Source organism: Leucoraja erinacea, chromosome 8 (genome assembly GCF_028641065.1).
Source record: "Leucoraja erinacea ecotype New England chromosome 8, Leri_hhj_1, whole genome shotgun sequence".
Taxonomy (NCBI): domain Eukaryota; kingdom Metazoa; phylum Chordata; class Chondrichthyes; order Rajiformes; family Rajidae; genus Leucoraja; species Leucoraja erinaceus.
In genome coordinates this window covers 22740022-22766252 of record NC_073384.1, presented here as the reverse complement: position 1 = coordinate 22766252, position 26231 = coordinate 22740022, and the positions used below count along the sequence as shown (strand labels likewise).

Below are 26231 nucleotides of genomic sequence, written 5' to 3'. Positions count from 1 at the left end.
CTCCTTCCTTGAGGAGCTTAACCACTTCTATGGCCGCTTCGACAGGGACAATCTAGAGACAGCCATCAAGGCTGTGCTACCTGCCGATCACCAACCCCTCACACTCACCCCCTACGACGTGTACGTGGCACTGAGTAGGACTAATGCACGTAAGGCTGCTGGCCCTGACGGCATCCCCGGGCGCGTGCTCAGTGCCTGTGCTGCGCAGCTGACAGACGTCTGGACTGACATCTTCAACCTGTCACTTGCCCAAGCAGTTGTCCCCACTTGCCTTAAAGCCACCTCCATCGTGCCAGTGCCAAAACACTCCACTGCGGCAAGCCTCAACGACTTCCGCCCAGTTGCACTTACCCCCATCATCACCAAGTGCTTCGAGAGGCTGGTCCTGGCACACCTCAAAAGCTGCCTACCCCCCACACTGGATCCCTATCAGTTTGCCTACCGCAAGAACAGGAGTACGGAGGATGCCATCTCAACGGCACTTCACTCCGCCCTCTCCCACCTTGACAACAGAGACACTTATGTAAGAATGCTGTTCATCGATTACAGCTCAGCATTCAACACCATTATTCCATCAAAACTGATCACCAAACTCGGTAACCTGGGCATCGACCCCTCCCTCTGCAACTGGATACTGGACTTTCTAACCAACAGACCCCAGTCTGTGAGGTTAGACAAGCACACCTCTTCAACCCTCACCCTGAACACCGGCGTTCCTCAGGGCTGTGTGCTGAGCCCCCTCCTCTACTCCCTCTTCACCTATGACTGCACACCTGTACATGGTACTAACACCATCATCAAGTATGCAGATGATACAACGGTGATTGGCCTCATCAGCAACAACGAAGAGCTGGCCTACAGGGAGGAGGTCCAGCACTTAGCAGCATGGTGCGCTGACAACAACCTGGCCCTTAACTCCAAGAAGACCAAGGAGCTCATTGTAGACTTCAGGAAGTCCAGAGGTGGCACGCACACCCCCATCCACATTAACGGGACGGAGGTGGAACGTGTTTCTAGCTTCAGGTTCCTGGGAGTCAACATCTCCGATGACCTCTCTTGGACCCACAATACCTCTACTCTGATCAAGAAGGCTCATCAGCGTCTCTTCTTCCTGAGGAGACTGAAGAAGGTCCATCTGTCTCCTCAGATCCTGGTGAACCTCTACCGCTGCACCATCGAGAGCATCCTTACCAACTGCATCACAGTATGGTATGGCAACTGCTCTGTCTCCGACCAGAAGGCACTGCAGAGGGTGGTGAAAATTGCCCAACGCATCACCAGTTCCACGCTCCCCTCCATTGAGTCTGTCCAAAGCAAGCGCTGTCTGCGGAGGGCGCTCAGCATCGCCAAGGACTGCTCTCACCCCAACCATGGACTGTTTACCCTCCTACCATCCGGGAGGCGCTACAGGTCTCTCCGTTGCCGAACCAGCAGGTCGAGGAACAGCTTCTTTCCGGCGGCTGTCACTCTACTAAACAACGTACCTCGGTGACTGCCAATCACCCCCCCCCCCCCCCCCGACACTTATTATTTATTTTTTATTCAAATCGTTTGCTATGTCGCTCTTCAAGGGAGATGCTAAATGCATTTCGTTGTCTCTGTACTGTACACTGACAATGACAATTAAAATTGAATCTGAATCTGAATCTGAACCTTTAGGCCCACCATCCATGCCGATCATCGATTGCCCGCACACTAGTTCCATGTCTTATACACCAAAGGCAATTTTTACAGAGGCCAATTAATCTACAAACCTGCATGTCTTTGGAATGTAGGAGGACCCGGAGCACCCGAAGAAATCTCATGCGGTCACAGGGAGTACAGACAAACTCCATACAGACTGCACATGCACTCAGGATCAAACCTGGGTGTCTGGTGCTATAATGCAGCAACTCTACTGCTGCGCCACCATGCCGCCCCAATGAGTGTGTGTGTTTGTGTGTGTGATTCTGTGTAAGTGTGTGTCTATCAATGCACTTGCTTTATGCACATGTACGTGTGTGTTTGTCTATGTATTTGTGTGTCGGTATCAGTGTGCTTATGTTTGTGGAGGTGTGTGCATGATTGTTGAGCATGATTGTATGTGTTTCTATCCATGCATGTCTTCGAGTGTATGTGCAAATGTATACTTACGTGCGAGTATATGTATGCGTCGGTGTGTGTTTATGTTTGCTGAGGTGAGTGGGTGTTTGTGTGTAGAATTGTATGTATATGTTTCTATCCATGCATGTGTTTGCATGCATGTGCATATGCGTGCTCGTGTGTGCATGTGTGAACCACTGTATGAGTGTGTGTAGGGTTCAGATGAAGTTGAAGTCTCAGGACCTGTTTGGGCTAAGCAGCTTTCACAGGGCTGCACCTCACTGATCACAAACAACTGTCATCAGATTACTGGATTTCATCCACTTGCAAAACCACACCCAGCACCTGAACGAACTGGGTCCCTCTTAGATTGCCCGACCCACAGACCGACACAAAGCTCCACCTGTCCGCACGCAGCATCTCCAGATCAGTATACCTGCAGCTAACACCAGAGGAACATATGAACCAGTGAGACAGGTCCCAGCAAAATCCTCGAAAACATAACACTGCAGCTGCTGGAAGTCTGAAATAACACAGTAAATGCAGGAAAAACTCAGCTGGTCAGGCAGCAGCTGTGGAAAAAGAAACAGTTGACATTCCAGGTCAAAGTGTACTTCGGGATATTTATCCACCGTGATCATTGTCACCGTTCCGTCCTCTTGACCCCACCATGCATCAGGTCATTTCTCTTTGATCCCTGACTATTTGGGATAATCCACGTTATTTTACCTTTCCACCCCATCCCTAGATATCCGATGAAGGCGAAAAAAAATGTATTTCTTGGTCAGAAGGTCACTGTAGCCTAGACGGCCCGGTCACCTTCTGACCCCCAACTAACGCAGGCTCCAGGAGTTAGTCCCGTAACAGCTGATCCACGGATTAGATGATACAACACATCATCTCTCCCATCCATGTGCAACTCCAGATTTTGCTTTAATGTTCAGGAGACATTAGCTGAATTCCTGGGGGGAGGATTAGGGCTCAAGGTCAGTTGGCTTGAGGCCTTTAGTTTAATTTTGTTCAGAGATACAGCGTGGAAACCGGCCCTTCGGCCCACTGAGTCCGCGCCGACCAGCGGCCATCCTGTACATTCGGTCTCTCTTACACGCACGAGGGACAATTTACAATTTTATCAAGCCAATTAACCTGCATGTCTTTGGAGGGTGGGAGGAACCGGGAGCACCTAGTGGAAACCTACGTGGACACATGGAGAATGTACAAACTCCATACAGACAGCACCCGTAGTCAGAGTTGAACCCGGATCTCTGGCGCTGTAAGGAAGCATCTGTGGAAGCAGAGGAACGGTCGACATTTGGAGTCCAGACCTTGCATCTGAACAAGAAATATTGTTGTTTTACAGAGAAAGAAGTTCTTCCCCTCTCTCCATCAATTTTTATTAAAATGTTAATAGTTTTCTCTTCCCACAGATGCTGCCTGATGGCTAAATTATTCCATCATTTCTGTTTTTAATCGGTCAACAGATGCTGCCTGATCGGATGAGTATTTCCTACATTTTCAGTATTTATTTCAACTATCCAGCATTTGCACAATTTTCCTTTCAGATAGACTTGAAATTTACAAAAACTGCTGCCTCGCTGGCAGTCTGTTTCTTGCTCAGGATTCCAACATCTGCAGTATCTTGCTCCTCCACAGAAGCTGGAGTTGCCTGGACTGTTGTTCCTCCAGCTGCTTGTTTCGCGTTTGCTTGTTGTGCACGGTTGAATTATTCTAATGACATTGTTGCCAAGGAGAGGTTGGGCACTTGTTTAACTTGTTGACGTGCAGGCGATCGATGACTGTGTGTTGCTGTTTAAACAGCAGCAAGCAAGACTCATTTAAAATATGTCTGGAGGGGTGTAACTCACCTGTAATTAAACAAAGACTAACTTCAGTGATTTACCAACCCACCCTTATCATGACATCATACAGACTCCAAAGTCCAAGTCACCATGGAAACCAATTGCATTCTTCCCTGAGTCAATGCCAAAACATTGGGATCGTCTCAAAAGTTCTTGTCTCAGTGTCAGAAGAATTAAAATTCAAATATCTATCTTCCACCTTACGCTTATATCATTTCCCAAAAAAAATTCTAAAATATTTTGTAACATGATGGATCAGCGAAAAGCAGCTGAAAATCCATGAGTGTTACTATCTTGGATATTCTGTTCCGTCTCCAGCATATAGATGTCATTGTGAAGAAGTCGTGCCAGCGCCTCTTATATGTATAAAAAGATTTAGCATATCACCAAATGAATGAAACTTCAGCAGATGCACTGCAGAAAGATTCTTGATTGGTCACATTGTAGAAACAAGGAACTGCAGATGCTGGTTAATACACAAAATGTCACACAAAGTGCTGGAGTAACTCAGCAGGTCAGGCAACATCTCTGGACAACATGAATAGGTCACGTTTCTGTTCAAGACCCTTCTTCAGGTATTATTGTGGGGGGGGGGGGGGGGGGGGGGGGGGGGAGGGGGGGGGGCCGGAAAGGGAAGAGGCAGGACAAAGCGTGGCAGGTAACACAACGACATTGGTGAGGTTTTTTTTTGACAGGCAGATAGTTGGAATAAAGGCCAGAGATAAGAACAGTAGGTTAGAGACACGTTTGAAGAGTTGCATATTGTGAAGCCAGGGGGAGGAAAGTAGTGGGGAAACAAGTGGGAGTTCAGGTGGGGCCAGAGGAGGGGGGGGGGGGGGGGGGGGGGGGGGGGGGGGAAGGGGGGAAGAGGGGGGGAATGGTTGGGGGGGGGGAGTTTTTGTTACCTAAAATTGGAGAATTCAACATTCTTACTGTTGGATTGTCAGCTAGGCCTGTTACATTACCTGGTACTGCTATTCCAGTGCACAAAGCTGAAGAGAGTGTTGTCTCAGCCAGATCTATCAGGGGCACTGACTTCCCCGCATCAAAAGCATCTACATGAGACATGAGACATTGCCTCAAGAAGGCAGCAGCAATCATCAAGGACTCCTACCATTTGGGCCATTTTGAACTTAAAGAAAGGCAACTTTGAGGGTATGAGACGTGAATTGGCCAAGATTGACTGGCAATTAATTCTAAAAGGGTTGACGGTGGATATGCAATGGAAGACATTTAAAGACTGCATGGATATAAACTACAAAACTTGTTCATTCCAGTTTGGCAAAAGAATAAATCAGGGAAGGTAGTGCATCCGTGGATAACAAGGGAAATCAAAGCGAAGGATGATGCGTACAAATTAGCCAGAAAAAGCAGCATACCGGAGGACTGGGAGAAATTCAGAGACCAGCAGAGGAGGACGAAGGGCTTAATTAGGAAAGGAAAAATTGATTATGAAAGAAAACTGGCAGGGAACATAAAAACTGACTGCAAACGTTTTTATAGATATGTGAAAAGAAAGAGATTAGTTAAAAAAATGTAGGTCCCTTGCAGTCAGAAACAGGTGAGTTGATCATGGGGAACAAGGATATGGCGGACCAATTGAATAACTACTTTGGTTCCGTCTTCACTAAGGAAGACATAAATAATTTGCCGGAAATAGCAGGGGACCGCGGGTCAAAGGAGTTGGAGGAATTGAGTGAAATCCAGGTTAGCCGGGAAGTGGTGTTTGGGTAAATTGAATGGATTAAAGGCCGATATATCCCCAGGGCCAGATAGGCTGCATCCCAGAGTACTTAAGGAAGTAGCTCCAGAAATAGTGGATGCATTAGTAATAATCTTTCAAAACTCTTTAGATTCTGGAGTAGTTACAGACCTGAAGATTGGCGGGTAGCAAACGTAACCCCACTTTTTAAGAAGGGAGGGAGAGAGAAAATGGGGAATTACAGACCAGTTAGTCTAACATCGGTAGTGGGGAAAACTGCTAGAGGCAGTTATTAAAGATGGGATAGCAGCACATTTGGAAAGTGGTTAAATCATTGGACAAAGTCAGCATGGATTTATGAAAGGTAAATCATTTCTGACGAATCTTATATAATTTTTCGAGGATGTAACTAGTAGCGTGGATAGGGGAGAACCAGTGGATGTAGTGTATCTGGACTTCCAGAAGGCTTTCGACAAGGTCCCACATAAGAGATTAGTATACAAACTTAAAGCACACAGCATTGGGGGTTCAGTATTGATGTGGATAGAGAACTGGCTGGTAAACAGGAAGCAAAGAGTAGGAGTAAACGGGTCCTTTTCACAATGGCAGGCAGTGACTAGTGGGGTACCGCAAGGCTCAGTGCTGGGACCCCAGCTATTTACAATATATATTAATGATCTGGATGAGGGAATTGAAGGCAATATCTCCAAGTTTGCGGATGACACTAAGCTGGGGGGAAGTGTTAGCTGTGAGGAGGATGCTAGGAGACTGCAAGGTGACTTGGATAGGCTGGGTGAGTGGGCAAATGTTTGGCAGATGCAGTATAATGTGGATAAATGGTAGGTTATCCATTTTGGTGGCAAAAACGTGAAAGCAGACTATTATCTAAATGGTGGCCGATTGGGAAAGGGGGAGATGCAGCGAGACCTGGGTGTCATGGTACACCAGTCATTGAAGGTAGGCATGCAGGTGCAGCAGGCAGTATAGAAAGCGAATGGTAGTTGGCACCTTGAGTATTGCGTACAGTTTTGGTCTACAAATCTGAGGAAGGACATTATTGCCATAGAGGGAGTGCAGAGAAGGTTCACCAGACTGATTCCTGGGATGTCAGGACTGTCTTATGAAGAAAGACTGGATAGACTTGGTTTATACTCTCTAGAATTTAGGAGATTGAGAGGGGATCTTATAGAAACTTACAAAATTCTTAAGGGGTTGGACAGGCTAGATGCAGGAAGGTTGTTCCCGATGTTGGGGAAGTCCAGGACAAGGGGTCACAGCTTAAGGATAAGGGGGAAATCCTTTAAAACCGAGATGAGAAGAACTTTTTTCACACAGAGAGTGGTGAATCTCTGGAACTCTCTGCCACAGAGGGTAGTTGAGGCCAGTTCATTGGCTATATTTAAGAGGGAGTTAGATGTGGCCCTTGTGTCTAAGGGGATCAGAGGGTATGGAGAGACGGCAGGTACGGGATACTGAGTTGGATGATCAGCCCTTACCCTTACCCACCTTCAACCCACCCGAATCAGGTCGGAACCAAACGGGGACAAACAACACTCACATACATACACATCCACACAAATATGGTAAGATAAACGATACAAAAAGTACTTAAAAAAAAAAAAAAAAAAAAAAAAAAAGAAGGGGACACTAATAACAGAAAAATAAAAAAAAAATAAATCAAAGAGGGGGGGGGGGGGGGGTTAATGGGAGAGGAGCTGCAGCAGAGCAGAACAATGGTGGAGAACACTCAGTCCTCTTCCGAGTCCGGGGACAAGTTGAGAGAGTTAACAAGTTCCAAGAAAGGGTTCCATGTATCTAGGAATATCTTTGTAGAGCCTTTGAGAGAGAACCTAAGTTTTTCAAGCTTTAACTTGTAAAGCACCTCCTTAAACCAGCGGGTATGTGTCGGGGGACAGGTGAGCCTCCAGTTAAGCAAGATCAGTCTCCAGGCTAACAAGGTTGTAAAAGCTAGAACCCGTTTCACCGCAACAGAGAGGTTGGTGTTGGGAGGGGTACCGAAAATGGCTGACAGTAGGTTTGGAGGAATAGTCTGGCCGTAGGTTCTGCTTATCAAGTCGAAAGCATTCCTCCAAAAGGCTGCTAGCTTAGGGCAAGACCAAAACATATGGCTATGGTTGGCAGGAGATTGATTGCATCTGTTGCAGGTGTCCCTAACAGCGAGGTAAATTCTAGATAATCTTGCATTTGTGTAGTGGATTTTGTGAAGGACTTTGCATTGGATTAGGCCATGACGGGCCAGGAAGAATGGATCAAATCCAAGGCAGAGTCCCATTGCTGGTCTGTTAGTTTCGTATTCAGCTCACCCTCCCACGCAGCTTTTAATGAGGTATGAGGTTTCAATATAACCGACCCTAACAAGTTATACAAAACAGAGATGCATTTCTTCCGGTTGGGATCTAGGGCTAAGATGGTATCGGTCAGGGTTTCAGGGGGGGCGATTTGGGAAATGGGGGAATGTCTTCTTCACAAAATCCCTAATCTGAAAAAAACGAAAAAGGTGGGAGTTTGGGAGGCTATAGTTGGACGAGAGCTCCGCAAAAGATGAAAAGATGCCATCCTTGTATAGGTTTTTGATACTACTGATACCGTTGCTATGCCAGGTTTTGAATGCATGGTCTGCACTTGAAGGTTTAAAGATGTGGTTTTTAAGCAGTGGGGTCAAGATGGAAGGACCTTGTAAACCGAAAATTTTCCTGAGTTGACTCCATATCTTGAGCGAGAGGGACACAATTGGGCCTGCCCCCGCAGATGTTATAGGAAGGGGGAGTTGGGAGCATAGAACAGACCGCAACGGGAGATGTGAACTCGCCTTTTCCATGTGTACCCAGGTTGGTAGGTGGTCGCAATCATTATTCATCCAATACAGGAGTTTTTGCAAGTTAGCTGCCCAATAGTATCGCCTAAAGTCAGGAAGTGCCAAACCGCTGTCACTCTTAGGAGACTGCAGTATCGCCTTTCGGATTCTAGCCGGTTTGCTACCCCATAAAAATTTAGATATTGTCTTTTCTAATTTATCAAAAAAAGATTTAGTGATAAGTATAGGGACGTGCTGGTAAAGATACAGGAATTTGGGTAGGATGACCATCTTGACCAGATTTATCCGGCCCACGAGGGATAACGGTAAAACTGACCAGCGGTCAAAATCTCTTTCAGCTTTCTCAACCAGAGGCAGAAAGTTTGTGCGGAACATATCAGACTAATGCGTTCTTCAACCAATCTGCACAACCATAATACCTAGGAAGGAACTGCAGATGCTAGTTTACACTGAAGATCGACACAGAATGCTGGAGTAACTCAGCAGGACAGGCAGCACCTCTGTGGAGAAGGAATGGGTGATGTTTCGGGTCAAGACCCTTCTTCAGACAAAGGGTCTTGCTCCCAAATGTCACTCATTCCTTCTCTCCAGAAATGCTGCCTGTACTGCTGAGTTACTCCAGCATTCTGTGTCTTTCTTCTGCAGAATCTTAACCCTCTCTTAGCAACAGAACACTTTGGACCACGTCTTGCACTACCAAGGACTTGTTTCCCAATTGTCTATTTTTTTCACTAATGTCTTGAGATTATTTTGTAGTCTGTTCTTTTCACTTCCAGAACAAGGGGTCACAGTTTAAGGATAAGGGGGAAATCGTTTAGGACCGAGATCATGAAAACATTTTTCACACAGAGAGTGAGTGGTGAATCTCTGGAATTCTCTGCCACAGAAGGTAGTTGAGGCCAGTTCATTGGCTATATTTAAGAGGGCGTTAGATGTGGCCCTTGTGGCTAAAGGGATCAGGGGGTGTGGAGAGAAGGCAGGTACAGGATACCGAGTTGGATGATCAGCCATGATCATATTGAATGGCAGTGCAGCCTCGAAGGGCCGAATGGCCTATTCCTGCACCTATTTTCTATGTTTCTATGTTTCACTGTCTGAAATTAGTGCTGAGTTACTCCAGCACTTTGTGCCTATCAATGGAAGGAAGGTTGGTTTGCGTGATGGTTTGGGCTATGTCCAACACTCTCCACAATTTATTGTGGTCTTGGGTAGACCTGTTCCCAAACCAGGCTGTGATGCATCCCAGTAAAATGCTATCATGGTGCATCTGTAAATGTTGGTGACTTGGGAACATGCTGAATTTCTTAAGCCTTTTAAGGAAGTAGAGGCATTGATGTGTTTCCTTGGCCATGGCTTTGATGTGGCTAGTCCAGCACAAATTTGTAATGACATTCATTCCTAGGAATTTAAAGCTTTTGATCATTACTTTGGCACCATCAATATCTACCGGGGTGTGTGTACTGGTTCCTGACATTGATTGCAATCTCCTTTGTCTTGCTGACATTGAGGGAGAGTTGTTTTGGCAGGAGAGATGGCTGTTTCTTATGTATCTACTATTGTCTCACTTTCGCAGTTCTGGTGAAGGGTCCTTAGCCTGACATAATGCTGTGTTTCCTTCCACAGATGTTCCCCGACCTGCTGAGTGTTTTAACATAGGGACACAAAAATGCTGGAGAAACTCAGCGGATGCAGCAGCATCTATGAAGCGAAGGAAATAGGCAATGTTGCAGCCCGAAACGTTGCCCATTTCCTTCGCTCCATAGATGCTGCTGCACCCGCTGAGTTTCTCCAGCATTTTTGTGTACCTTTGATTTTCCAGCATCTGCAGTTCCTTCTTAAACACGAGTGTTTTAACATTTTCAGATCTCTTCATAAATCCACATAAACCCTTGTTGATCAGACATAAGAGTGTTGAGACCTCTTTTTTGTTGCTTGCTTGATCATTCTTGGATTCTCTTTTCTTTTCCTTATCCAAATCCTCCTTCGCTGAATTCCAAAATGTTTCTGATCCTCTAGCTAACTTCAGTTTACAACACACAGCCCCCCATCTCCTACCATCTTTATTTTCTCTTGTTAGCCACAGTTGGATCATATTGCCTGTTGTGCTTCAAATGTATATTAGTATATCACAAATTAGCCCTACTCCTCTCTACCCAAAGTCTTACAACATTATTATTTTATCTCTATAGAAAATGCGGCATATCTAAGTTTGTTGATTGTGCCAAGCTGGGTAGAAAGCGAGTTATGAAGACACAGTGTATAAAGATGCAGAGGCATTAACCAAGTAGGTTAGAAGGTGGTAGATGGATTAGATTACTGAAAATATGTTGTTATAGTCAAACAGCATGGAAAGAGGGGTTCCAGCCCATCGTGTTTGCACCAAAGGGCGGCACGGTGGCACAGTGATAGAGTTGCTGCCTTACAGTGCCAGAGACTCGGGATCAATCCCGACAGCGGGTGCTGTCTGTATGGAGTTTGTATGTTCTCCCCGTGTACGCGTGGGTTTTCTCCGAGATCTTCGGTTTCCTCCCACACACTGATGACGTACAGGTTTGTAGGTTAATTAGCTTGGCATGAATTAAAAATTGTCCCTAGTGTGTGTAGGGTAATGTTAATGTGCGGGGATCACTTTGTTGGTGCAGACTTGGTGAGCCGAAGAGCCTGTTTGCGTGCTGTATCTCTAAACTAAACAAACTAAAATCTCAAATGTTTGGGTGTAAATCCGAAAATGTTCCCGATGTTAGGGGTTACAGTTTAAGAATTAGTGGTGGCCATTATGAGGATATAGGATGAGCCATAGGATGAGCAAAAATGTTGTTCACCCTGAGAGTTGTGAATCTGTGGAATTCTCTGTCACAGAAGGCCAATTCAATAGATGTTTTCAAGAGAGAGAGAGAGAGAGATAGTTCATAGGGCTAACGGAATCAAGGGATATGGGGAGAAAGCAGGAATGGGGTACTGATTTTGAATCAGCCACGATCATATTGAATGGTGGTCCTGGCTTAAAGGCCTACTCATGCACCTATTTTCTACGTTTCTATGAATCCAAGAGCAAATTTCTATAACCCAACTGGCTGGAGTGCGAGGGTCACCTATACCTTTCATTTACGTTAATTAGTCACTGACATTGCCCAAGGAACCTGTACAATGAAAATCCCCAGCAATAATTCAACGAATGAGTATTCATTGCACCCTTTCACTAATCTCCTCTTTCCTAAAAAGGAATGATCTTAGCCTCATATTCCAGAGTGGAAATAAAATGAAAATCAGTGAGTAGATTTTAGACTGTTTAATAAAACACTTGGTTGAAAGCTACCAATGCTAATACCATTTGTACAATACCTTCTCCCAACCCCCAAAACTGAATGAGTAACATAACTTTAACTTGATTATTTAAACATATAAAGCGATAGCATTCATCACCCAATACATATTTTACAGCCTTTAAAAATGAGTCCACTCTGCGATAATTCTGGTTATATTACCATCCCTTAATTGAGTTTATTTTACAATAATCTCTCCCTTAACTCGATATTTCCCAAATATTCCTGCTACCTACAGTTAGACACACATCTCCAAATGCATATTATTTGTAGTAGACACCAGAAGGGGAAGAGATGGAGGTACATTTAATGTTCAAGTTCAGACGAGATGTCAATTGCATTTTGTGCTAATTTTACATTTATGCTCCCTCTCCACATTCAATTGCATCTTCCCACTCGCTCCCCACAACCAACTATTTGAAGCAAACTACTTTAGCATTAAAGTGAGATTCAGTTAATCGAATGATAACATGTGCAAGAGCCTAATAAAAGGGATTAGAGTCTTTATCGTGCATTCTAAATGAGTCACTGAAGATGCAGGAAGAAGGCACCAGCGGTGTTCCACGGCAGCAGGATGCAAGATTCCTGGCCATCATCAGTTTGACTGGTAAATGTAGTAGGGCTTGGTCAGACCGTACAGTTCCTCCTCGTACTTGGGCAGACAGCAGAAGAAGATGCCGCAGCCGATCATCAGGATGGTGGCGCCCCACGCAAACCCGTAGGCCCAGCTGTACTCGTAAGCTCCGCTTTGGACCAGGACGTCGGTGAACTTGACTGGGTAGATAACCAGCGCCACGAACTGGAGCAGGACTGCGGAAGAGATGGGTGAGAGGAAAACAATTCAGGTTTAATCGGAAGCCTTCCTTACAACGAGGAGGAAAGGGGGGGGGGGGGGGGGGTGATGTTGTCTCAGGGGGGGGGGGGGGTGGGAAAGATGGGAAATAGTGGCAAAAATGACCTCTGCATTTTGACCTGCCTTTTGTGCCAATCATGAAACAAGGTGCTCAGCAGCAAAGAAAGGCCACACAACCACCAACCGTGCCTGACTATGGGACTGAGGTGATCTTGTAGAACCTAAAGTGCTGCACATCAACAAATGATCCCGATGGGCAGCCTGCTGTGAGGTGTTCCATGGTTTTGGACTCTTTGGGAGCAAGTGGACATATTGTTCACAGCCTGTGCAGATCATGCTGAGACCAAGGCCACTGCCGTTGGGGCAAACTGAAGCCCGGGACCTCTGCTCCAGGGTCAACACTATCAGAAATGGTAGCGATGCTGGCTGCTATTTAGAGCTATAGAGTAGAGAAAGGGGCCCTTCAGCCCATCCAGTCCATGCCAATCCTTTTGCCCATCTACACTAAAACCACTGGCTCACTTTAGGTTCATATCATTGCCTCTTAAATGTAGTGATGATATCAGATTCCACCACCTTCTCTGGTGTGAATTACAGATATCAATCGCTCTCTGTGTGAAACCTTATCATTCAGATCTCTTAAAACTCTTTCCTGTCACCTTAACTATATGCCCCCTTTTCTTTGATCGGTCTTCCAAGGGAAAACAGATTTTTACTATCCACTATCTATGCCTCTCATAATCTTGTATACTTCCCAGACTGTTCAGCCTGATTTCCAATGTCTCAGTAGCTCTTCCCAACTTTACATGAACAGGGAGAGGCAGTTCATGGTTTATCCCTAGTTGGGATGACATTGGAATGGCTGAGAATATCAGTCAGGGCAATGCGGATCAAGACCGGGAACCACTTATTTGGGACAAAGGGATCGACAGGAAGTTCAGCCCCAAGAAGGCATCCACTTTCATCGTCCCACCCCCCACTGGCCACGCTCTTGTCTCACTGTTACCATTAGGATTAGGTGCAGGTGCCTGAGAACCATTACCTCCAAGTTGAAGAACGGCCTCTTCCCATCAACCTTCAGGTTCTTGAATCAATCTGTACATCCCAAACAAGAACCCTACCTCAGCACCGAAATATTGCAGAATAAAAAGGTGGCACAGCGGTAGAGTTGTGGCCTTACAGCACCAGAGAACACGGGTTCGAACCTGACAACGGGTGCTATCTACACGGAGTTTGTACGTTCTCCCCGTGACAGCACCGGGAGTATTGTGTGCAATTTTAGTCTACTAATTTGAGGAAGGACATTATTGTTATTGAGGGAGTGTAGCGTAGGTTCACCAGGTTAATTCCAGGGATGGCGGGACTGACATATGATGAAAGAATGGGTCAACTGGGCTTGTATACACTGGAATTCAGAAGGATGAGAGGTGATCTTATGGAAACCCGGAGCGGACTTGGTGGCATAAGGGCCTGTTTCCATGCTGTATCTCTAAACTAAACCTTGCATTATATACTTTAAATTTTGCACTATGATCTGGTTTACCTCAAATAATTGATAATGGATTGGGTACATATTGTTGCACCCAATATACCTATAAAGTTGGTTCACACCAGTCCCTATGACAAATAAACACCCTTGGCATACACTAGTGATCACGTCTGGTAGCTGCTAGGTTATGGGACAGAGCAGTGTGTACACGGGTGCAGAGTGTTCAGGGTATTGAGGGAAGAAATACTCAAGCCAAGAGGTGGTCAGAGCCTGAGAGAGAAGTGGGGGGAGGGTCACCATGCCCAAAACAGATATATAGGCTATCTACACGGAGTTTGTACGTTCTCCCCGTGACAGCACCGGGAGTATTGTGTGCAATTTTAGTCTACTAATTTGAGGAAGGACATTATTGTTATTGAGGGAGTGTAGCGTAGGTTCACCAGGTTAATTCCAGGGATGGCGGGACTGACATATGATGAAAGAATGGGTCAACTGGGCTTGTATACACTGGAATTCAGAAGGATGAGAGGTGATCTTATGGAAACCCGGAGCGGACTTGGTGGCATAAGGGCCTGTTTCCATGCTGTATCTCTAAACTAAACCTTGCATTATATACTTTAAATTTTGCACTATGATCTGGTTTACCTCAAATAATTGATAATGGATTGGGTACATATTGTTGCACCCAATATACCTATAAAGTTGGTTCACACCAGTCCCTATGACAAATAAACACCCTTGGCATACACTAGTGATCACGTCTGGTAGCTGCTAGGTTATGGGACAGAGCAGTGTGTACACGGGTGCAGAGTGTTCAGGGTATTGAGGGAAGAAATACTCAAGCCAAGAGGTGGTCAGAGCCTGAGAGAGAAGTGGGGGGAGGGTACATGCCCAAAACAGATATATAGTAAACTCTTACCAGCAATGAAGAGGATGAATCCAATTACTCTCAGCAGACTAGGTCGCTCTTTGCACAAAGCCACGATGGACAGGATGAAGCAGACGATCAACAGTAATAAGCCGATGATCAACAGGGCCGCAGTTGCCTGTGCCCAACCTTTGACAAATAAAAGAAAGGACAAAATGTTAACCCAGAGCCTCGGACATGACTGGAAATGCTACCTGACCCACTGAAGTACTCCAGCATCTTGTGTCTATTTACGAATGCCTTGCATGTGAACAAACTCCTGCAATGTTATCAAATTCAAACGGCCAGAATATATACATATAGTCAGTCCAACAAATAGTAGAATTAGCGCTCTCTCTCTCTCTCTCACCACTTTTATGAATTATTCACTGTCAGCAATCTTATGTGCTTTTGATGCCATTTATTACTTAGTACGGAGTTACAATTACCACAGAGTGAATTTTGCGTATGTTCCGTCTATTTGACGTATGGAAAAACAATTAATTTGTTACCCGACGTCGGCCTACATTTCTTCCCATGCAAAGGATCAGCTGACAGGGCAAAGTAGTCCTACACCATCATTTGAAAATACAAAATATCAAAGTTATGGTGATGTGAAATCATTGAAAGACAAGAATCATAAAAACACCCTGATAATATTTCATGTTAAATGTCGACCATAAATATTTAATGTTCACATCGCGAATGGGCTAGACCAGGGGTGTCAAACTACCAGCCCGCGGGCCGGATGCGGCCCACAAAGGGGTCCAATCCAGCCCGCGGGATGATTTGTGGGGGAAAAAAAAAAGTATATTCACTTATTATGTATCTTCATTTATTATTCATTTATTATGTATCTGTTCTGCAGCTGCTCTCTCTCGCGCCACTCTGCAATATTGAGAAAGGCAGAAATAGGGGTGGGGATGGGAAGATGTGGGAGTGTGTTGGAGGTGAAGGAAATGTTGGAGTATGATGTGTTTGACGCATAGGCAGGTGGGGTAAAAAGTGAGGAGCGGGAAACTCCTTGTTCCATATTTTCAAGAGAACCTCTGTCTCATCTGGAAGGACTGCTGGGGTCCCTGGATGGAAGTGAGGAAGGAGGTACAGGAGTCACATCTCCTGTCGTTGCTGGTGGTGGGGAAGGTGGTAGTCGGACAGGTGCTAGATCTCCTGCGGCTGCAGGAATAATGGTTAGCCTTCCATCTCAATGCCAATTTCTTGCCCTATCCCATAAAATGTTCAACAAAATGAATGACTGAGCAACCACTGGCAAATCTCTCCCATACGCTTAGTCTTTTTCTAGGGTAAGGAGATCAAAGGTTTACCTAATTATCTAGTTAGGTTTTTCTAAGATGCTATATAATGACAGTAAGGGATCTTTACAACAACCTAAATGTATCAATTGATGTAACTGCATATTACCATTTAGTAACCTGTGTACAAGAGTATCCAGATTGTTTGGATAATCAACAATTCCCTATCTCTCGCAACCTAAAAGGTAGTCAGCTTTCCAGTTTTCTCCACCAAAGTGGATAATCTCATATTTTTCCAAACCGTCCGCCATCTACCACAGTGGTGCCCTCTCTTGAAGGCCCTTTGCTTCCTACTGTCCCAACAGACATAAAACTTACTGGAGAATCAAAATGCAATGTAAATGGGATCACAAATGCAAATCACTTACTTACTAATTCACAAGGATGAATCTAGCTTGCAGCAACTTTAATGGATTTTATAATTTATTTATAAAATTTGATATATTTTATCAAAAGAATGGTTAAAATATGGAAATCAATAATATTTGCGGATGCTGCAAATCTGAAATTGATGTTAAAATGCTGCATACCGTTACTAAACTAATAGTCACAGGCGTGGGGCAGAGTGGTGCAGCTGGCAGAGCAACTATCCCTCAGCTTTGGTAACCTGGGTTCAATCCACACCACACGCTCCCCTGTGACTCTGGGTTTTCTCCAGGTGCTCCGGTTTCTTCCCACATCCTAAACATGTGTGTTGGTTGGTGAATTGAACTGCTGTAAATTGTCGTTATTGTCGTAGAATCAGGGGAATGAAGGGAGAGTAAAATGGAGTTTGTGAGAGTTAGTGCAACCGGCTGCTTCACTGTCAGCACCGAGCCAAGGGGCTGAAGGGCCTGTTTCCACGCTGTGTGACTAAAAATACTGAAAACTACGTTTCAGTCAGAAAAAGATGCACACACCTGAAAGAAAACGGATTCAATTACTAGTCATGGAGGAACAGCACTCTCCCCATTCTGAGACTGGTCAAAGCTGGTCGTTCCTCTTGGCACACCCACGCAGAAGTAGGTCCAAATTAAATTACTCCCCCTGTTCCCTACCTCAGCCATCACCGGATGCGGATGTTTACACAATACTAGAGAGATGCACATTCTCTGAATATGTCCCCTGGAACCTCTGCCCCACTCACCAGAACAGACAAAGGGTAGAATCTTGGAAGATGGGGAAAACAAAATGGGAACAGTATATAATTAGTGCATTTGAGTGTTTGATGGTTGGTACAGTCTGGAATAGCTGAAAGGTTGCTGCCGTGTTGTACGATTCCTTGATATACTGGTTTAGATTTGTGTCATAAATCACTTGAAGAAAATTATTACTGATAATGTGAATGTAAACTTATAGGAATTATATGATGTGTGATGAAAACACTGCCTTGAATGTTCTGTTGGTATGGTTTGATGTTATTTACGTATATTTTGAAATTTAAAAAAGGAAATTGAATACATTGGTCTCTTGGTCCCTGAACTTACTGCACATCGGAATCCCATCTTGTACAGAAGGAGCTCACTAAGATACGGGTGTCAGAGGTTATGGGGAGCAGGCAGAAGAATGAGGTTAGGAGGGAGAGATAGATCAGCCATGATTGAATGGCAGAGTAGATTTGATGGGGTTGAATGGCCTAATTCTGCTCCTATCATTTATGATCCAAAGTTAACCACCTTCACTGCCTTGCCTATAACAGAATTCCTTGTTTCACTGTGATAACAAACAAGTGATATATTTCAGCAAATGGACACTAAGGCCAATATATAGAATAACAGTTATACAACATAAAAACATGCTGTTTGGCCTAACTCGTCTAGGCTGACCAAGATGCCTAACTGTGCTAGTTCCATTATAGGCTGTATCCCGTTTCTAACCATGTATTTGTCCAACTGTCTTTTATTAGAAATATTCTATATACAAGTAAAAAAGTTTCCACATTCCTCAGTATGTTTATTCTATTGATGAAAAATGGTAGAATTTGCTCATTCCTTCTATAATCATCAGCATTGATAACAGGAAAATATCCTATGGTCAATTCTTTTGAACCCCTTTTCATTCTTCACCATCACATGTTGTTCCCCTCCCCCAATCCTTTCATTCTTCCTCTAAGTCCATTTTAGTTTAGTTTAGTTTAAAGATACAGAGTGGAAACAGGCCCTTCGGACCACCGAGTTCACAGCGACCAGTGATCCCCGCACACCAACACTGTCCTACACACACTAGGGACACCACAGTTATGCCAAGTCAATTAGCCTACAAGCCTGTACGTCTTTGGAGTGTGGAAGGAAACCGTAGCACCCGGAGAAAACCTATGCAGGTCATGCGGAGAAGGCACAATCTCCATACACACAGCACCTGTAGTCAGGATCGAACCCGGGCCTCTGACACTGTAAGGCTGCAACTCTACCGCTGTGCCACCTTGTCGCCCTCAGGTTATCTGCTCTCAAATTCCAGAACCTATTTCCCACTCCCAACAAAAAATGAACCACTTGTAGTCAACATTTTTCTGTGAGTAAGTTTGCACTAATGCTGACAATCTTCTCATTTATAATAAAGGGATATGTGTTCACAGATATACAGAGATTGTATTAAAGAGTAACTTGAAAAGAATGGCAAACAAGAATGCTGTGGTAAACAGTCAAGCCGAAAGAGCCTGGAATTTAACCAGTCTGACTCATTTTGTCTGGCAGGCACAGTAAGGGAGCATCTGCAAAATTCACCACTAGAACTGTTGGTTGGCTTCTGGCTTTATACATTGCGGCTATACTGATGCTGGAACTTGGCTCATCATACTTCGAGAATCCGTACTTATCGATAGAAAACAGTATTTCATCCCTCTCGACCCATTCCTTCTCGCCTGAGATGCTGCCTGTCCCGCTGAGTTACTCCAGCTTTTTGTGTCTATCTTCAGTTTAAACCAGCATCTGCAGTTCCTTCTTACACATTGAAAGATTCCTGTTCGCAATGCACTCTCTGCATCATGTGGGAGATGAGGATCGACCCAGCAGCAATGAGCACAGAGATAATGGGTGGTGGTGGTTCAGACGTTCGATCTGTCCACTGTTGGCTAAGCCCGAGCTTAAACCCTCCTTGTCTGAAGGTGGGAGAGCAAGCCTGGTTGATTCTGTCACCAGCCCGCAGAGAAGCCCATTCACTGTGACATTATCTTTCAAAATGTCTTTGCTACCTCATTGGAGTCCCTCAGACTATCTTTAATTGGACTTTCCCTTGCACTGAAAGATATTCCCTTTATTCTGTATCTGTAAACCATGGACGGCTCAATTGTAACCATAGTCTTTCCACTGACTGGATAACGTGCAACAAAAAGGCTTTTCACTGTTTTTCAGCACATGTGTCAATAATTAAACTAAAATGCCAACCACCAATATTCTCCAGCTCAATGGTATGTTACTTTGTCTTGTATACAGTTCAGAGCAAGTATCACTATACATAAGCACTTGTATACATATTAGATTAGCATTCCAGATGCAGTACAAGTGTATAACAATAGTTCAAATTTCCATGAGGTTATTGGCCTTTTCAAAGGCTGCTGTGGTGTCGCTTTTTATGTTAAGCAAATTACCATTTTATGATGAGAAAACTATTGATAACATTCTCATTAGTGAAAAGGTATAAACTTTAAAAGGCTCTATCCCTATTAATAATAACCCCTAGGTGCCTCCAAACTGCACTTTACATCCTTCCCTTAACAAATTAATAAATCTTTACACAATCAGGCTTTCACCCAAGCAAATGGCTGTTCTAAATTCACCGTTACCGCCTATTCTACTCTTCTGTAAACTGTTCTATTGTTTCCATCTCTACTTCAAAGCCTGTCACAGTGCTGGATCTTGCAGTGTTGTGTACCATTAAGAATGCTAAGAGCTGTCACTTAAGTGTATTCGTGCCTGATATGCCCTGATCTACCTACCCTGCCACCAATCATGACATCAAGGCATTCCCAGACTCCAAAGAGGTACAGGTATGTAGGTTAATTGGCTTGGTTGATGTGTAAATTATCCCTCGTGTGTAGGATAGTGTTAAAGTGCGGGGATCGCTGGTCGGTGCGGACTCGGTGGGCCAAAGGGCCTGGTTCCGTGCTATATCTCTAAACTAAACTAAAAACTAAAATACCGTTGGCAAACTCATAAGGCTCCCTTTTAAATTATTAATAGTAGTGTGAATAATTGAGGCTCCAATACATGAAAGCTATAGTCTCATCCTGTCCTAGGGTGCAGAGTTTGGTGAGGATGTGGGGATCGGAGAGAATTGGGCAAGCAGGGCTAGAGTCCCTTCATGCATCGATCAATAACCAAGTTGATGTGAACAATATGTTTACAAACGCTTAAGGTGCCCACAAAAGCAGGATAAATTGAATTCATAGATGCATAGATACATAGGCAATAAGTGCAGGAGTAGGCCATTCTGCCCTTCGAGCCAGTACCGCCATTCAATGTGATCATGGCTGATCATCCACAATCAGTACCCCGTTCCTGCCTTCTCCCTATACCCTTTGATTCCACTAGCCCTAAGAGCTCTATCTAACTCTCTTTTGAATGCATCCAGTGAATTAACCTCCATTGCCTTCTGAGGCAGAGAATTCCACAAATTCACAACTCTCCGTGTGAAAAAGTTTTTTTCTCATCTCAGTTCTAAATGGCCTACCCCTTATTCTTAAACAGTGGCCCCTGGTTCTGGACTCCCCCAACATCAGGAAATTGTTTCCTGCATCTAGCGTGTCCAATCCATTAATAATCTTCAATGTTTCTATAAGATCACCTCATCCTTCTAAACTCCAGTGAATACAAGCCCAGTCGCTCCATTCTTTCAAAATATGACAGTCTGGCCATCCCAGGAATTAACCTCGGGAACCTATGCTGCACTCCCTCAATAGCAAGAATGTTCTTCCTCAAATCAAATTCCTGCCAGTTAGAGCAATTGCCCATCCTCTCCCACTCTATGGAAGCATCTCTACATCTATGTGCAGGACGAAACTGCAGATGTCTATTTACACCAAATTTGGGTTGAGACCCTTTTTCAGACCGGTCTGAAGACGAGTCTCGACCCTGAAATGCCATCTATTCCTTTTCTCCAGAGATGCTACCTGACCCGCTAAGTTACTCCAGCATTTTGTGTCTATCATCTATTTATCTATCTATAAATCTATCTAGACCCTTCTGTTTTATTCATAAGGAGGGGATCTAAATTGAGGGCTTAATGTAAGATATATGAAAGAAAAAATATTTCCTGGTTAGGAGATTGACTAACTGACAGGAGGTATTAATATTATGGACATAATAAAAGGTTCCCAACCTGAAACATTAGCTGTTTCTCTTTACACATGTGCTACCCGCTGTGTCTTTGCATAATTTTCATATTTCAATTCAGTTTTGACTGGGGCATCCTGAACACACACATACTTCTGAGGTGTAAAAATACATTGGTTCCTCTGTGGGAAGGATGTTGCCCTGGTTGCCCATCCTCATTGTATTCTTGCTTCTTCTGCTACAAGGAAGCTCCATTACAAACTGGTGTGTTGCTTCCAGATTCACTAAGAAGCTTCATTGTGAGTGATGTTGTCCCTATCCAATCTCCACTGCATTTGCCACTGTCATTATCCATTGGCTGAGAGCTTCAGGTGCTGTGTTTTGGATATGAGACAAGTTGAAGAGCGAAGAGACTGGTGCCTGTCTGGAAAGAATGGAGAACGAGAGAGGGCCAAAAGAATGGAAGGGAGAGAAAAATGAGAGGATAGGAATGCACTAGGGAGGAGGAAAAGAGGCAAGGGGAGAGAAGAGAGATAGAAAACAAAAAAACTGCATGTTGGAAATTTGAAATAAAAATGGAAAGTGCTAGAAACTACCATCATGCAACATCTGTGGAGAAAGGAAACGTTTCAGGTTGAAGATTCGTTGTCAGAATAGGGAAAAGCTTTAAGTTGCAGCACGGGTGGGGAAGGATGAATAGGATAAAGGGATTAATCCTGGATAGGGTGGCGCCAGGGTTGCCATGGTGATTAGCTGTCAATAGCTTAATGAGGGAAGTTGGAGAGCAAGAACACAAATAAAAGGAACCTGTAAAGGCTGTGAAGTTTAAGATGCAGAAAATGCCCATCAGATCGGGTCACAGGCAATAGATAGAGGAAGACTGAGCAAATATTACCAGTGGTTGACCCTATAGCAGAACTGGCTATTTCTGACTCAAACAGAGAAAACGAGCTAGCTGAAATTGTTGAATTAATATTGAGTTGGTTAGGCTTACATTGGGCCTCATTATAATGTGGCAATGATGTCAGAGTGGGAGCACGAAGGTGAAGTAAAATGGCAGGCAACTAAGTGTAACAAAGTTCCTTGTAACCAAACAAGCCTTTCACTCCACCCATAGAGCTTTCAAATTGAACATCACACCATCGTGTATTCCAGCTACATTACTCACTTGGAAATGGTCAATTGCCCCACCCCTGCTATTAACTAACTCTACAAGTAAAACTGGGCTTCACTCATTCATTCACATTTCTGCCCTCTAAAAAAATTCTGTCTATCCTATTTATACAATAGACAATAGGTGCAGGGGTAGGTTATACAGCCCTTCAAGTCAGTACCCCGTTCCTGCCTTCTCCCCATATCCCCTGACTCGGCTATCCTTAAGAGCCCTATCTACCTCTCTCTTGAAAGTATCCAGAGAACCGGCCTCCACCACCATCTGAGGCAGAGAATTCCACAGACTCACAACTCTGTGTGAAAAAGTGTTTCCTCATCTCCATTCTAAATGGCTTACCCCTTATTCTTAAACCATGGCCCCTGACTCTGGACTCCCCCAACATCGGGAACACGTTTCCTGCCTCTAGTGTGTCCAAACTCTTAATGATCTTATATGTTTCAATAAGATCCCACCATCCCGGGAAGTAACCGTGTGAACTTACGCTGCACTCCCTCAATAGCAAGAATGTCTTTCTTCAAATTCGGAGACCAAAACTGCACACAATATTCCAGGTGTGGTCTCACTAGGGCCCTGTACAACTGCAGAAGGAACTCTTTGCTACTATACTCAATTCCTCTTGTTATGAAGGCCAACATGCCATTCACTTTCTTCACTGTCTGCTGTACTTGCATGCTTACTTGCATTGACTGATGAATAAGGACCCCCCAGATCCCGTTGTACTTCCCCTTTTCCCAACTTGACACTATTTAGATAATAATCTACATTGCTGTTTTTGCTACCAAAGTGGATAACCTCACATTTATCCATATTAAACTGCATCTGCCCACTCACCCAACCTGTCCAAGTCACCCTGCATTCTCATAGCATCCTCCTCATAATTTTCTCTTGTACCTCTCGTAATTTTATATACTTCCATCATGTCTCATCTCAACCTCTAAAGTGAGAAAACAATCCAAGTTTGCCCAACCTCTCCTTATAGCTAATACCATCTAATCCAGGCAGCATTCTGATAAACCTCATCTTCACTCTCCCCAAGCCTTCTGTAGTGGGGCAACTAGAACTGCACACAAGACTACAAATACTGCCTAAACAAAGTTTTATATAATTTATTAACACAATTTCTTAATTATTGTACTCAATTACCTGACCAATGAAGTAAGCAGACCATATACCTTATTTACCACTCAATCTACCTGCATTGCCAGTTTCAGGAAGTTATGGATCTGGACCCCAAAATCCCTCCGTACATCAACACTGTTGAGTCTTTGCTTTAATTGTATACTTTTATTCAACCTTCTAAAGTCAACATCCCACAGTTGCTCATGGTCCTCACACATACACATACTTACATATTTACACACCACAGAAGTCCTAGCACAGATTTATGTGGAACACCACCGGACACAGACCTCCAACTAGAATAACACCCTTCCACCATTACCCTCCGACGTCTATGGGTAAGCCAGTTCTGAATCCAAACTTCAAGGCACCATGGATCTCATGTATCTTAATCTTCAAGATCGCCTAACACTTTATCAAATGCCTTCCTAAAATCCATGTAGATGGCATCCACTGTGGTATCCTCATCAATCGGTTTCATCGCCTCTTCAAAATCGGCACGACTTGCTGCAAACAAATCCATGCTGACTCTCCATAATTAGCCCATTCTCCTCCAAATGCGAGTAAATCCTCTCCAATAGCTTTCCTACCACTGGTGTGAGGCGCCACGGCCTAGAATTTCCTGGATTATTTCTGGTTCCTTTTTCAAACAAAGGAACAACATTGATTATCCCCTGGTCCTCTCGGACCTTCCCTGCAACTAGAGAGGAAACCAAGATCATTGCCAAAGCCCCTTCCTGTCACTTCTCTTGCCTCTCCCATACCAATTATTTCTTTACCATTGTCTTTGCTTACGCTGCTACTTTCACGTACAGGAATTGATCAAAATGATGATAAAAGTAGCATCCAAACAAGTCTTGCAGGTGCTGTTTCTTTATCGCCACGTGTATCAGGTACAGTGATATGCAAGTTATGAATGTCTGACCCATACCCAGCCTGCACAATGTCTGGTAGACCAGCACGATGGGTTTGCAGGCTGTTGTAGACATCTTCTGCTGTGTGGAAACTCGCTTCATGGCAATACCAAACTTGTGATTTTTGAACCATCATCAAAGCAGGAAAATTGCACCCATCCCACTGCTATTTAACAAAGGGAGGGTAATTAAAAAAAAATCAGCCTAACATCTCTTAGGATGGGAAATCACTAACTGTAAATAAAGATCTTGGATATTTTTTAATGAATGGAAATGATTAAAAGAACTACCATGAATTTTAAAGTTCCAATGAACCTAATTATATTTTGGAAAGGTAACTAGATTGCAAAAAGTTGTATGTATGGACTTACAGACATTCTTTCAAATGTATATTATTGACCTGAGCAGAGAATTGCCCAAACAACAACTGTTCACTGTCAGTCAATCTATGGCTGATCTATCTCACTTCATCCTACTGTTTCTCACTCAATTCTAGTCTTTCACGTCTCTACCTTCTCGCCTCCGCTCCCATTTTTTCTCTCCCTTTTCTTTCACGCCTTTCTGACTCTTTTCTCACCCAATCCCTGACGCTTCTCACCCTTTCTTCTTTCTCACATTATGCATTCTCAGTATCTTTCTCCTCTTCTTCCCCATTTCTCACTATACTTTCTCGCTTTCCCATTGTTTTCTTTCACTTAACACTCCTCTCAAACTCGCATTCCAGTTCTTTCTGACATTCCTTTGCTGTCATTTTCGTCTTCAGACTTCTTTCCCCGTTCTTCTCCTCTCCCCCTCCCTCCCCGTTTTCCCCCTCACATCTTTACTCTCCCTCCATCCCTCTCCGTTCTTTCTCGCATCTTTTCTCTCTTCGTTATTTCTCAAACCTCTCTCTCCGTTCTTTCACATCCCCAACCCAACCCCCACACACCACTCTCTTACTGCGCTCTCGTTCTCTCTCAGACGTCTCCCTCACCCCCTTACCGAACTTCATGAGGTCGAACGCTTCCCACTTTGGCTCCCTGCCGCGGAACTCTTCCCACAGAGAGGCATAGTGATATTTCGAGTCCACCCATCCCGAGCTGGCCGCCAACGCGATGATGTCGAAGATAATGGCCAGGAGCAGCAGCAAGGGCAGGATCCAGCGACAGCGGGGGAAGGCGAGTCCGCATTTAAACATGGTTACACAGCTGAGGTCAACACAACACAACGCGGATCTCCTGGGGCCCCGGCAGCTCACTTGCTCACTCGCTCACTCACTGACTGCAGCCTCGCCTTGTACAGAGTGCCGACTACACACAGCCCACAAACTAAAACCTGTCGGGCCGGTGACCAACACCCCAGGGAGGGGCAGCAACTCTCTCGGAGCTTTGCACGATCAAGTTACAAACCGCCAGGCAGCTGGGATTAACCC

At 44.4% G+C, this 26231-nt stretch overlaps 1 protein-coding gene across 1 annotated transcript; it reads right to left on the bottom strand.

The window, feature by feature from the left end:
• Positions 1-11753: 11753 nt before the first annotated feature.
• Positions 11754-26132, bottom strand: perp (p53 apoptosis effector related to pmp22). The gene is made up of 3 exons (XM_055639206.1): positions 25802-26132; positions 15064-15201; positions 11754-12612 (listed from the first exon to the last, which is right to left on the bottom strand). Exons 1-3 carry the CDS (start codon positions 25995-25997, stop codon positions 12398-12400), a joined length of 549 nt encoding a protein of 182 aa, XP_055495181.1. The 5' UTR covers positions 25998-26132; the 3' UTR covers positions 11754-12397.
• Positions 26133-26231: the final 99 nt, after the last annotated feature.